Source organism: Barbatula barbatula (genome assembly GCF_947034865.1).
Source record: "Barbatula barbatula genome assembly, chromosome: 9".
NCBI lineage: Eukaryota > Metazoa > Chordata > Actinopteri > Cypriniformes > Nemacheilidae > Barbatula > Barbatula barbatula.
Window position 1 is genome coordinate 6,731,526 of NC_136772.1, and position 14,582 is coordinate 6,746,107.

General features: G+C 45.2%; 1 protein-coding gene across 1 annotated transcript in view; it reads left to right on the top strand.

The window, feature by feature from the left end:
* Positions 1-11,311, top strand: part of LOC306898279 (neural cell adhesion molecule 2) — a 151,959-nt gene extending 140,648 nt beyond the window's left edge. The window contains exons 16-17 of the mRNA XM_079463623.1: positions 7,833-8,040; positions 9,262-11,311. Of these exons, the coding sequence (XP_079319749.1) occupies positions 7,833-8,040; positions 9,262-9,376 (323 nt within the window). The 3' untranslated portion in view covers positions 9,377-11,311. The remainder of the gene's footprint in view (positions 1-7,832; positions 8,041-9,261) is intronic.
* Positions 11,312-14,582: the final 3,271 nt, after the last annotated feature.

The following is a 14,582-nucleotide window of genomic DNA, read 5'->3' on the forward strand; positions in this document are numbered from 1 at the left end:
GTTCCGCTTGTCCCGCGGCCAGCTGCGCGCTAGGGCCTCCGTGTCGAGGGGGGAGCCTCGACCAGGGAGTGCCCAGCGGCACTGGGGGGTGTTCAGGGAGGCAACAGGTCCACCTGTGCCCGCCCAAACCACACCCAAGCCGGCCGCAGTGGTGGAGTCGTCACTTCGCACGAGGTGTCAACTGACGAGAGAGCGCTTGGCTGTCTGGTTCAGGACACCCGGTGGCGTGTGACCTGCAGGGGCCTTGCCACCTGCTGTCTCCACCAGGGGTGGAGTCGTCACTTCCCACGAGGCGTCAACTGACGAGAGAGCGCTTGGCTGTCTGGTTCAGGACATCCGGTGGTCATGTGACCTGCAGGGGCTTTGCCACCTGCTGTCTCCACTGGAGGCTGCGCGCTAGGGCCTCCGTGTCGAGGGGGTCCTCGTCCAAGGAATGCCCAGCGGTACTGGGTGGTGTTCAGGGAGGCGACAGGTCCCCCTGTGCCCGCCCAAACCACACCCAGGCCAGCCCGCAGGGGTGGAGTCATCACTTCCCACGGGGTGTCAACTGACGAGAGAGCGCTTGGCTGTCTGGTTCAGGACGCCCGGTGGGCATGTGACCTGCAGGGGCTTTGCCACCTGCTGTCTCCACGGGAGGAGGCGTTTTGGGCGAGTTGCGATGACTGCAGCGAGCGAGTGCCACCCTGAGGTTTAGTACGCTACGCCGGTCGTGCTGTCCGGGCCAGTATGCTGGCTCTGCACGAGAGGCCGGAGCCTCATCAGTGCAAGCAGGACAGCTAGCAACTTGAAGGCAGTGATCTGCCAACGCAGGCGGGGGCCCGTCCAGCGACCCGACACTGCGCGCCCATTGCACACCGCACCCGCACCCCGTAGGGAGGCGTCTGTCGTTCCACGACCGGCCTCAAGACCTGCTCGGGGTTAGGATGCGACGGCAGCAGGTGTAATGACGATACGCCTACTGCCGGTGCGCCACGCTCTCCAGGGAACTCATCTCTGTAGTCAGTGCTGTCGCGGTCCCATGTGCGTCAACTCGAGGGGGACAGGCCACCCCCGAGGACACCATGCCCAGGAGCCTCTGAAACTGATTTCAGGGGACCGCTGGCTGCTGCCTGAAAGTTCAAGCAGCTCAGCACTGACTGTGCGTGCTCGTGAGCGAGCACGCCGTCATGGAGACAGTGTTGAGTTCTCTACCAGGAAAAGGGGGAGCTCCGCGCCAGGGAGAGCTGCTCTCTTTTTCCCGGCTGACCCGTTTACTGACATGCCAGCCCCTCGACAGTGCCGAGGGAACTGTACATGAGAGTATGCGGTCAGTTGTCATGAACCACTCCTGGCGTCTGACAGACACCAGGACACGCTTCTGCGCCTCCCGAACGGCACCCTTGCAAGGTGCTGCTCAAGGTATGCAGCGACCCCTGGTTTTGGGGATGATGAAGTGCGGCTGTCGAAGCCACTGGACATCTCGGCCGAGGGGACGGTTCGATCGCCTTCGCCAGAGGGGTGGCAGCCCCGGCCTGGAGCACAGGAACATCCCTGCCTCTGCTGAGGTAAGAGGATGCCTGAAGTCCGGCGGAGGTCTGGCGAGCTGGATCGAATGCCGAGACGGACCACACTCCCAGCCACCGTGATGGTTTGAAATGCTAACCAAGCACCCAGAGACCTCACAGGGGGGGCTGCGATCTACTTCATCAACCCGCGGGGGTTGGTTCAATGACTAGCAGTGCTGTTCTCCCCGGGGGGAACGGCTCCGCTAAATCACCTGCCAGGCGATGGCGCAGCTCGACGCACCGTCGAAGCGAGAGTGCTGAGGGCTGCTTTATACTCGTCATTGCGTGCCGCCACGACGCAACGTCGAGTTGCCGAACACCATCTTTCAGAGGGTGAGAGCGGCTGCAAGTGGGACCCAGAGAGAGACCTCTCCTTGTGAGAAGGCGGGCACTAGGCCCCCGAAGGGGCCCAGAAGGTGTTTGGGACGCGGCAGGGACCGCCCCAGTCCGACCATCCAGCAACCCAGGCTGGGTCGGGCCCGATGGTTCAATCTCTCTAGGTGGTCCTTCTCTTGACGTCCTCCTCCGGGGGGCCACCTGCGGGGGCACCAGAACCGGAGTCGACGCTGGAGAAGGCCAGGGCTGCCGGGGGCAGACCACGTGCGAGACCTCGACGGCCGAAAGGCGGCCGGGTCACAGCAGGCCGGTCTGTTTCTACACTGTCAAAAGGCTGCTGGAGCAGTCCTTGACAGCGCCACCAATCAGCCGACCTTGCGAGAGGGGAGTCGGGAAAGTGGCCTTTCTCGACATCGCCCCCCTGCGCAAGATTGGGTCCGAGGCATCTTTCCGGGCCACTGATGTGGACATCGTCCGACCCAGCCTGCGCTGCCACCGCGGTCCCCGGAGGGCCAGTCGGCGGCGGCACTACTTGGGTCGGTCTTACCCCATGGGGCTCTCTTTAGCGCCCTGGCCTGCAGGAAGGCCATGCGTAAGAGTGGAGGCAGCTTGGTCCACGGCACTGCCAGCCTCAACACCAGAGATGTTGAGACCTTACATGCCCTGGACGGTGAGTCTAGGTCAAGCCCCCCAGGTGGCCGCCGTCTGCGGATACCCGCGACTGCATGCTCCACCCAGGGTGCATTGACATAGTCCCTAGCTGCCTCCCCGCCCCGAGGGAAGAGAGGGCGATAGAGTCAGCTAGACGGAAGCGCGCCGAAGGGGACGCTCCAGGTCTTACTGAACTCCTTATGCAGCTCGGTAAAACTTGGCACTTGAGCCGGGCCCAATGTGCGAGTACCCAGCCGCGAGCACCAGGGCTGCACCGCAACCCGACGCTCACGGCGGTCCGAGCGAGCATGGCTGACATCTTGACGTCTGCTCTCACCTGTGCTCGACCTCCCGAGGGAGGGAGCTTCAGGGAATCGCCAGAGTCTGATGCCAGCAGGTCGCGCTCCGATGTTGCAAGAGACACCTCATCTCCACGGCTCGTGTCCGAGCGCGTGGCTGAGGAATAAGATGGCGTAGGACCATCCTTGGGGACCTGCTAAACAAGCGAGACGGGGCGCGAGCGGTCCGCGAGCCGACCGGCTGACGGATTAACGCTCACGATAATCCCCACATCACCCTCGCTGCTCGCCGCCGCTGACGGCAGGGCCGTAGCCGCTGCGGTCACAGAACGGGAAGCAAACGAGGTGGTGGCTTGCTCTTGACAGAACGTAGCCAACGTGACGCAACGTCTGAATAGCCGTCCGCCCGCAGTGACGCAACGTCTGACTAGCCATCCGCGCGCAGTGACGCAACGTCTGAATAGCCATCCGCGCGCCGTGCGGGCAGGACGAATCCACGAGGCTGCCACAGTGATCGGACCCCCGAACACTTGCGGCAACCACCGTGTCCGTCCCCGTCCTCGATGAGTGTACTGCACCCAAGAGATCAGCGGGCAATGCCACGCTGAGGAAATTGCTCTTTTAGAAAAATACCTCAGGAACTGCCAGGACGCCCAGGGGAATCTCCGCTGCACCGCGTCGTAGAAATCGGCAATTCGAAGAATGTCATCAGATGCGAAGGCTCCGAAGAACAAAAGGTGAATGAATGAGCACGCCGGCTCCCCTTTTATACCCGGATATCCGGGGGCGGAGCCCGGCATGCAAATTTCATTCGCCAATTTCATTGGCCTTTTCAAAATAGTCAGAGACGATTGGTTCTCAAGGGCGAACCCCATCTGTCGGCTTCGACACAACGTCGAGAGACCGACAGAAAGGGAACATGAATGTTGTTATTTTGCCGGCTGTTGGATATTATCCCGCTTATTACACAGCTACTTGCCACATGAGAAAAAACTGGACATGAAATGTGAATTTGAAATATTTAATTAGCAAATTTTTCTGAATGCAGACCTCCTACGAGGAAAAGGACTATACTTTCGGTTTTAAGGCAAGAAACGACTTTCAACGTTTCAAAAGGTCATTTGGTTTATACATTTGTAAATATCATTTCATATATGTTAATGAAAGACATATGTATACTGTCAGAAAACTGTCAAAATGATTTGCTGCATCCGGGTTAGCGTGCGTTATCAGTTTAAGCGGTTGTTCTCTGTGATTGGCCAATCAGAATCAAGCATTACAACCAGTCATGTAATAAGGTTTTTTTTAATGATCGGAAGTTAAAATATGAAGAACAAAACGTATCATGTTCTCTTTTCTGGGAATTGTAAGGGGTAAAGGGCAGTTGCTTCACGCAAAAAAGCGAACATCGCTTTGGTATAATGAGTTTCACTAGTTAAAAAGAAACTTGAAGTCAACTGCCCAAAATATATTATATAATCTCATAATATTTTGAATTTTGAAAGAATCTTTTTTTGTGATACATTTTCACAATTTTAATGATAAAAATAATGAGAGGTTTTAATACGCTCACAGCACACCCAATTAAGACATTAACATCTCAAATCTCGGCGTCTCTATTATCTAATATATCAATTTGAAAATGTATTAGAGTCTCGTAGACTGAGACTATTAATCTTAATCACCTGTACTTGCCTCTTCCGTTCTTTCATTACATCTTAATGGAACATTGCATTTCATTTATGAGCATGTCAAAAACTTCAATATTGTAAGCCCAGTACATTAAGAGCTTTATTTCCTAATGTGGCTCCACTTCTTATAAGATTCCTGTGGCTCTTTGTTGATTGTTCCAGTTGGAAAAGATTCCGGTAAATGAAAATGGACCTGTTGTTTTACTGCTGTCCATAACAGCTGATCACACTGCTCATAAATAAGCTTTTTTATGCAGATCCGTCCAGCTAGCCAAAGTGTGACCATTCATTGTAAATCCATACGTCATGAATCACAGAAGAGGTTGCACTTTAAGACCAGCAGCGTTGCAGAGATGGTGTTCGTTTTTTCATACCTTGTGTTTCTTTTTGGTTTACATGAATATAAAAATGTTGTCATTATTTATTAATCCACTTGTATTTTATCTGTATAAAGTCACCATGTGCTGCCAAGCTTAATGGCACTGCAAACGCACCTTAAAAGTCGTCTGTACTGTATGACTCATACACTACATTCCGAATTCTCCGAAGCCATGATCTTCCCACATCTGCTGCTTCTCAAGAGCAGCTCTTCAATCATAACTGATGTTTTGATGTTGAATGTCAATAACATTAAACTTTTTTTGGTTCTGGAGTGTCTCGCAAGAGTGAAAAGATACTCCACTTTTCATTTGGAAGGAAGCACATGCGCATCAAAGGGGAATTCTGCTAGGAGTATAGACAAGTGACGTCTAATTGGTGCCACTTGACACCCATTTCATTTGTTCTGACCCATCGGTCCAACCTCAGGCGGTGCAAAGACATCTTTGCCACTGATAATGGCCATCGCTCTATTAACCTTCTAACGGCGAGAGGGTCCCCTCTGCTCCTCAAGCATAGCGTCTTAATGAGCGTCAGAGTCTTTAAAGTATCATTTCGGAGTCACGCTTCATATGTGACCTCTGCGTAGGTAGTGTAAGGGTTGATGGGCCAGCATTGGGTGAGGATGAGTCTTAAAACTCAGCAACTTTTTTATAACATCCATTACCTCAAGACTCCGGGAAGAAGTCATTCACACTGGTGGTAAGAAAACTGTCTTATTTTATGGAGGGTTCTTTGGGTTTTATGGGTTGATCAGTATTGAAGACCGAACTGCCAATGGTCAGCCTAACATATCCACTAAAATCCACACTGAAATCTATAAAAGTGATATTTGAGATTGGTGGTCACTTTTTCTAACCGTTAGCTTTCTTACTGTATAAAAGGCTTTGGTAAATAAAAATGACAACCACTGGGATGAAGCTGAATCCGTTTTAAATATTTAGTTGTATATCAAATGTGTCGCAAAACAGATTGCTGGGTTATGCATGCTTTAAGGGTATCCGATTTTTGCAGAAGAAAGAAAGCCATACGGGTTAGAAATGACAAGAGGGTGAGTGAATTATGACATTATTAACTTTTTTCCCCATGCAAAAGTATTTTCAAAATTGCCGATGATATCTGTTCAAACTTTGCTCAGTCATGTATCAGCGTGACACGGCCATTAAAGCCTCACGCGTGATTATAAGCTTCATTACTCCGTCAGTCATCTGCTGGGAACCACCCACAGACCTCCGCCCAGAATGTGTCTACAGTCCGGACAGAATCAATCGAGCTTGAGTTATTGCTGCTCATTGCTGAGTCTCAATCACCGTTCAGACCTAATTAATTGAGTGCGTTGAACTCGGATGCGGATGGATCACGCCCATTTGTGGAACTTCGGGATAAGTGATATTAACGAGATGCTAAATTGAGCTTCTAATGATGTTATAAATCAACAACAAAGCAGCTTTAGGAGTGAAGAGCCATTTCTCAAGGAGATCATGGGGAAGGATGGCGAAAAACACATGTGTTGGCCGATAAGTCATATAGGGGGGTGGCCACGTGCTTTATGCATCGGATATAAAACCATAACTGGGATCTATACATCTGAGGTCATTGAATATCGCTCGTGTATACACTGACTGCCAAGTCATTTCAAGGATTTTAATGTCGCTCAGTCTGGTGTGTTTAGTATGGCCTGTCTTATATATGCAAGATGGACTTTTTCCACTTGAATACCTTGTCACTACATCCAGATCAAACCAGAGACTTCTGGGATGGTTTTCAAATAGCGGTGCTACTTTCAACAGCATCTGTGATTGATGTGTTTTGGGCGATGCCATTGCCCAGAATGTTCCTTCAAAATGGATGTTTCTTTCTGAATGGCTTCGCAGACAGCCTCATTTCCCCATGCAAAGCCTCTGCCATTTCAGTTTAAATAAGGTCACCAAAGTTGAATCACCTTGAAGTTCTTAATGCAAACTTAAACCGCATGAGCTAGTTCTATTTAGCGCACATCGTCCGCGAGTCATCTCTCGTGAACGCTTGAATTGACTTTTCTTTAAATGCTTTCACACTTCTGATCATCATTTCAAATGTTCTGACAACCGGAGGCTTTCGGCAATGACAAAACATTGCTTTGAAGCACTCGGAGCTTCTAACTCAAGGCTGCTGTTTCAAAGAAGAGAACATTTGCGAGTGCAGAAGAGATTTTTTTTCATTAATGAAGGATGTTAATGTGCTTATTGGTTCATTTAAAGATGATGTTGTATAATGATTTGAATGATGTTATTACATTGAAAACAGATCTATCTACAAATAGATCAGATTATATCCGTTCTATGGTTTAATTAAATCCTTTTGAGATTTTCACACTTGAAATTGTTATTTCAGGGTCGTTGTACCACTCCACATATATCTTATCCTGGGTTAGCAATTAATCCTGGGTGGACATGTTTTGACATTTTGCACTGTACTTGCATTTGTAAACCCTGGGTTAAGGTTCTTATTTGCCTATTTATGAGGTTAAAAACATTGAAGCACTGAATGCATTGCACTTGCGACCTGTTTGTTCATATGTGAAAATGACGACACATTAATCTGCACTTGCTTTTTTTAAATCTAAGGAAAAATTATACTGAATAAAAATAATACTTTCTCCTGTTAATGCATTTTCTGTCATTCTAATTTTTTTTTAAGGTCAACAGTTCCCCTCAGACACTAAGCACAAGTTTCTGTACAACAAAGTAGATTCGTTTTAAATGAAGCAAAGTAAACAATTCAACTTCAACATCAGCCCTGCAAAGTGTAGCGTGACGTAATTCATGCAATCTATTGTCTATGCATAAAAGGGCAATTTGTTGTTTGCCTAGCTCCAATAAAGGGCTTCAGAAACTATGTGACGTGTTTTGCCAGGGCCCCTAAGTGATGGTTATGTGTCTATCGTGTCTCAGCAGATTCGCTGTTCAGCGGCCTGGGCCTAGGTGCAGTGGTTGGGCTCGGGTTTGCTGGCCTGCTGCTGCTGCTTGTGCTCGTGGACGTCAGCTGCTTCTTTCTGCGCCAGTGCGGCCTGCTCATGTGCATCACCCGCAAACTCTGCAGTAAAAAGACGGCCACAAGCGGCAAGAGCAAAGAGCTGGAGGAGGGCAAGGCTGCATACCTGTGAGTATCCAACCGGTGTCAGGTCACGTCGTTATTTGTGTTTTTTTTGGGTTAAAACTTAAATGAAATTAATAAGAATTTATTATTGCACATTCTAAAACATTAAAACATTTCTTAAACACAAGCTTTAGAGGTGGCCTATGCTTTTGAATTAGACTAAAACAATTCTGTATATAAACCGTACACTTAAACTGTAAACCTTTGGACTTCTATAATTGCTTTTTCCACAAAGCTGCAATAGACCCTGACTGAGATGCTTTATGATTTTCACAGAAATATTTACATTAATCAAAATTAACTATTATGTGTATGTGTATGCTCTCAGAAAACATTAGAGGCAGTATTGCTGTGACTGTGTGATTCTAAAAACACTTGGAAAGCATTGATTTAAATGATTGGAAACAACACAAGTGATTACTCATAAGGACGCAGCGACATTAAAGCGCTGGAAAACTCTTCAAGTCGGTCAAAAACATATAAGCTTATACAAAGATGTAGGTGTAACGGGGAAATTATTTATTCTAGGGGCGTGTTTGTCAAATTAGTACTTAGGATATCTGCTTGCTTTATATAACAGTAAGAAATATGATATCACTGAACCCTGGTGACCCATTTGTCTCATTCAATCTATAATTTTTTTTATTGTGAAGCCATTTGTTGTTCGTCTGACTGATCTCTAGTTCTGCACTTCCAGTGTGAGTCCTTCCAAGCCACAAAAACATAAATCCTGTAAGGTTTATTGGGCTTAAAGTTCAAAGATATCAAAGTCTAAGATCGTCTTGAGTGTCGATAACAAGCAACATTGCTTTGTAAGGCGCTTTTGATGTACTACTATACCCCACAATAAGGCATAGGCAGTTTCCGATATGCTTCCCATGTCTTGCCAATGGCCCGAGTCGAGACTGTAAGAACCTTATTAGAGTGATCATGATCCCTGTAAGTAGAGAGGCCGTACCAGCGCCATGTTGTGTGATGAAGGGCCATTCTGAGGGCTTTAAGATAATCCACAGTGAGATGCACACAAACTTTCACAGGGCCTTATGGGTCACACAAATGTAGCACAAATTTATAAACCTAGTGTGACATTAAGTGCCTGGTTTAACTCAAGGGACCCACACAACACCCTACCTGTTGTATATGCCGAATGTGCTTTTGACTGAAATGTGCATTCTGTCAAACTAACAGCCATGCACGCCGTCATCTTTGTTTACCTCCCCGCAGGAAATTGCCACTGAAAGAGGAAAACGGCAAGGAGACTCTGAAGCCGGACACTATCGAGATCAAGATTCACGGCGACAACAGCCTTCACATGACACAGGAGGACAGTAAAGCATAATGGAGCCCTGTCGCACACTTTAAGAACATACAAAATGTGCCACCCTGAGACCAATAGCAAGCAAGCTAACAAGAATACAAGCAAGAACACACCAACCAATTGTAAGATCCTTTGTTAGAGACTCTTTGTCGGAGTATCAGAAGAGGCCACACGATAACTGCTTTGTGAAACATTTTTTGGGGAGATTGTCGCCGACCAGACAAGTTCCTGTTTATTTGTGCTTGTTCTCGCTTGTTTCTGATTATTTCAAGGCTTTGCGGTTGCTTTACTGTCTGATTCTCTCTTACTTGAAGAGATTTAGTCTATGCTTTATCTCTCGCTCTCATTCCCTTTCGTTTTGAGTTCAGCCTTGGCGTGGTTGCGCATATACATAGCTTTTCATGCAAAAAGAATGCCACTTTTCACACATGTTTTTTGCTGTCTGTGTATTGTAGTTTTTGAGTAAGTGTAATGCGTTTCTGTTCCAGCCTTTTACCAAGGTCACTCCCACCCAAATGTGACAGTTCAGAAATGACTGAATGCTCAGTAGTCGAGAGAGAATCAGAGACACATGAGCCCAAACTGAATAAGGCCAGTCGGTTGGAGGGGTACTGAGGCGATCTCGTTGGCCTTAAACATAATGATAATTTCACACAAATTACAGGTGTTTATGTGGGTTAAAAAACGTCCATGTTTTTGATACATAAATTAGAATCAAAGGACCATCATGTGCATCCATCTGTCAAGATATCCTTAAAAGGTTCTTTTGTTGTTTGAAGTGAGTGTTTGTTTTTGAAAGCTTGTGTGTATGCGTGCATTTGAATGTGTGTGTTGTTATGTGAGGCTGTGTATGCGAGCATGGCGTATAGAACGATAAACAGTGACGTGTAGAGAAAGTAGAGGTTGCAAAGTCTTGAAACAAAGGATTATGAAATATGAAAATACCTATCGAAGTGCAAAAGTGTAAATATACGTGTTATAATTTCATAAGATGGAAAAAATAATGAATCATTCAAAGTTCTGTTTTCGTGTCGCACATGTCTGAATACAAATTATGTTTATCCACATCAAAACAGGCACATTTTGTTCAGAGATGTACGTAATATAACCGCTCATGCATTGAGAGCTTAAGGAAGGCATGAGGAAGAGCAGTACATGAAATGAGTACTTAGAGTTGATGTGGTGCATATGCTAAGATTCTGAGGGACATTTCGCTCTCCCACAAAGACATGGGAGCTGAGGAGCTGTCATATTCAAAAGCACAGAGCTGTGCGCCAGGGATAGGTACCAAGAAATAGATGGTCAAATTGAACATGTTTGAGAACGCCTGTGTAAATTGTCTTTGCGGTTGTTGTCAATGAATCACGGGTCAGAGGATGATGCTAAACTGATGTAGTTTGGCGAGAAATATATGTATACTACACATCTGCATTAGAAAAGAGGTATACTTTATCAACAGTCCAAACAAATCGCTTTTTTGGATTTAGTGCATTTAAGTGCAACAATTTGGAAGGAGCCATGACTAACTTTCCATGGGCTCAGATGCGTCAAATACAGCTTGTTTTGGACGGATTGTGTTATGCAGTAGATCAGAGATCTGTACTGTTTTGTGTTGCAGTAATGCAATAAAGATGGTTTACGGAAAAAGAGACACACTGATTTGACCAGTCAGAGTTTGAGAACGAATACCATGTTTTTAGCTTACTGTGTAACATAACATTGTCACTTTGGACCAGCATTTTTTTCCAATCAACTCAGCAATGTTTGAATTATTTCAACATCGTGTTTTGGACACATCAGGCTGTCCACACTCGGCGCAATAGAACATTGTGAAATGTTGCCCATTTCTTTTCAACAGTCTAACGGGAGCGCTCCATCAGCCCAGCTGTACTTGTGGAATTCTTGTAATCCAGTGTAATTTTCTTCTGTAAATAAAAGTGTCCCAATATAAAAGTCTAAGGCATTTGGACTTTTTTTAAAGCAAGCCAGACGCTTTTCAAGGTTCGAGTCATTGGCTGTGTTTCAAAACCAAGTCATGAATGCATTTTTAAGCAGCTCAGGCATATTCATTATTTGACGGCTGTCTCAAAAGGTAGGCTGCCTAATTATAGAAACCTTCGCCAGGCCAAATTCTCAGCCAGAATTACATGTATCCTTCGGAGATGGTGGATGAAGTGTGGGGAATGTAAATTAGAAGCAAAACGTATAACATTCCATAAATAATAAGTAAAAATAGACATATCTAATTTCAATGTATATTAAACATTTGTATGTCCTGTGAGAAACCATGCTAGTTGGAGTGTCATGTTGTTTGCTTGACAAATGTGTGCTAAGAGAGATGTTGTTTGTTGCAGTGGTGCTTTAAGGTTCCTGTCTTTTTCTAGCAGTCGACACCCAAAACGGAGAGCACAAGAACGCATAGCCCCGAATCTCACCGTGATTGAAAGAAATCTCTGCCGCACCTCAAAGAGTAAGTGCTGGGAAGGACCACGGAGTCACCCGGGCATTAGTGTCCTTGGTTTCGTCCATCCGTTGAACACAAATGGTCTGTAATCAAGGTGAAGGAGAGCACAGTGGATAATAGCTGCACAACTGAGAACAGTTTTCAGGGTGCACAATACACATTCCATCTTAATGGTTCACACAACCCTCTCAGGCTTTTCCTAAATGGGTCTGGTTTGATTAATGAGTGGGTGTAATGAAGTTCAGCCCAAGGCACCTTTGATATGCAGTCGGCGCTATGCAAGGGCATATGTGACACTTTATGGTTAATTTGGGAAAGTTCTTTTTTCTCTCTATGCTGTACTGTATGCTTGTCAATTCAAAGATTAGTTAAATTCCACATCCTGGGACCTGGCGGGTCATGGGTAACGTATTGCAGAGAACTGTGTATGACCTCTGCCAGGATTCTTGGGATGGGCCGAAAGCAAAGTGGATGAGGAAGTGTATAGCTTCATGGACTCAATCCATCTCCTTTCACTATTGTGATGCTGCCCATATATGAAGTTGGTCTTTAGTGTGCTGAAACTGGTTTAAAGGGAAAGTAAAATTTTAGTCTAAAATTCTGTTCACATTAGATGCCATGCCTTCAGTTTTATACAGAAAGATAGGTTTGTGGTATTGTAGAGACAAAAACTGTATCGCTGATGGCCTTCTGAAACCTTGTATCTCCATATTTCATCCATATTGTTTTGTCAGAGATCATTATTATTAGTCATAGTCACCCTTCATGTTTATCATTTGGTTTTGCAATTATCTAAACAATAAAGAAAGTGCTTGTCAACTTATGTAATGATTTAAAAAGTACACATGTTTTCCATTTCTTGAAAAACAGCATATTTGGACATCTGTGGTTTCGGAAGGACAGTGACGATGTGGTGTATTTTTAATGATTCTTTGTCATCTACAATTTTTATCATTAAAAACTAAATCCCTTAAGCTTCCCATGCTTTTCCGCTTAAACCTTTTCGGACACAAACAGCGAAATGAGTCATTTGATTTAAATAGTTAGGCCGTGTCGTTTTTCCCTGATATCCTCAACGTTTCAGACAGGAGTTGATGGACTCACAATGCCATCATTTGGAATACTTTAAAAAAGCTTTCTGTGGTCCTACACTAATCCTGCAGCTTTTCTAAGTTTAACATCCCCTGAAATTGTTTCAGTTAATTTCAAGACAACTGTCAACTCTTGGCTGGCAGCAGGGGCATTATAGCGAGATTATCGTGTTTATTTGGAATGCATTTCATATTAGCTGATGCTGTTGTTATTGCATCTTTTATTAATGTGTTTCAGTTCAAGACATGCCGCGGTAGAGTTCTTCATAACCGTTTGGACATGCGTATCCTTGTGTGCTTCTGATGTTTAAAATGAATTAGTTTTAGCTTTAATTTTGGCATTACTTTTGCATAGTTAATTTTGTAATTAAATAAAAAATAATAATTACAATTTTAAATAATGTTGTCAAAACTCTCTTTCTGTGGAACACAAAAGAAGATATTTCGAGAAATGTCTCAGTGGTTTTGTGTCCATACAATGTAAGTCAATGGTATCCAATGTTGTTTGGATAGTAACGTTCTTTAAAATATATAATATTGTGTTATGCAGAAGAAAGAAAGCAAGTCAAGGTTTAAAATGACACAAGGATGAGTAAATGCTGAAAGATTGTTCCTTTTGGGGTTTGTAGTATTGAGCATTGAAGATATTTGGAAGGCTCAAGCCGATCTTAAATGAAAACATAACTCTTTTCTGAGGTTCTGGTGTTTTATGAATTCTGAGGTTAAATAGTAGAAAAAAGCAAGCATAAATGTTAAGCAATCGTTGTGTTTAAGATGTAAATAACAGTAAGTACAATATGAAATATAAAATATTTCACACAAAATTTTGCATGCTCTTGTTAATAAAACATTTTGCCGTTGTATGCTTAAGCTCCATGCTAGGTGAACAAATCCCTTGCTAAGCCTGAGAGGTGAAGAAAACCTGTAATCTGCACACAACCAGAATCTTCTCACAAAGCCATCACCGTTTACAGTGTCCCACTTCAAATTTCAAAGCAACTTTAAAAGGACGTACAAGTTCTTTAAAAAAAAGTAGCCTTCAGCAGCCCTTTCTCATAACTGCTTGCAAACTCCACGGTTTAACATGTTAGATATGTGCATGAAATTCACCAAAATCTCGTGATATCACACGAAAGTGCTGCGTTGTATTCTGAAAGTGGGGGGCATGTGAAGCGTTGCAAGAGTCCTTGCAGCCTTCAATGAGTAAATCCTGCAGTAAGCCTGTTGGCAGGTGCTCCTCCTTCCTAATCTACCCTCTCTCAGAATCTCCCACGATGCCGTGGGTTGTTTTGCGCCCCTCTCACCTGTGATAAGGTGCGCCTTCGGGACACACTGAGATAAATGCTTAATTATTAAAGCGATGGAGAGGCGTGTCAAGGGCTGTGCTCGGTTAATGCCTCACAGGCTGCCAGGATGAGCGTCTTAGCCAGGAACAAGAACACAGCTTTCTCAAACAGATGGGGATGGTCTTTGCTTCTTCTCTGCGTCCATCTCTCTCTTTCTCTCTCTCTCTCTTCTCTCACTGTGTGTTTGTATGGCTCACACTCTCCTTCTGACTATGTATTAGAGAAACTGATGCTACCAAAGTTCAACCACTCACTTTTTACTCTCATGTCGTTTCTTCTGTGGAATACAAAAGAAGATATTTTGAGAAATGCCTCAGTGGTTTTGA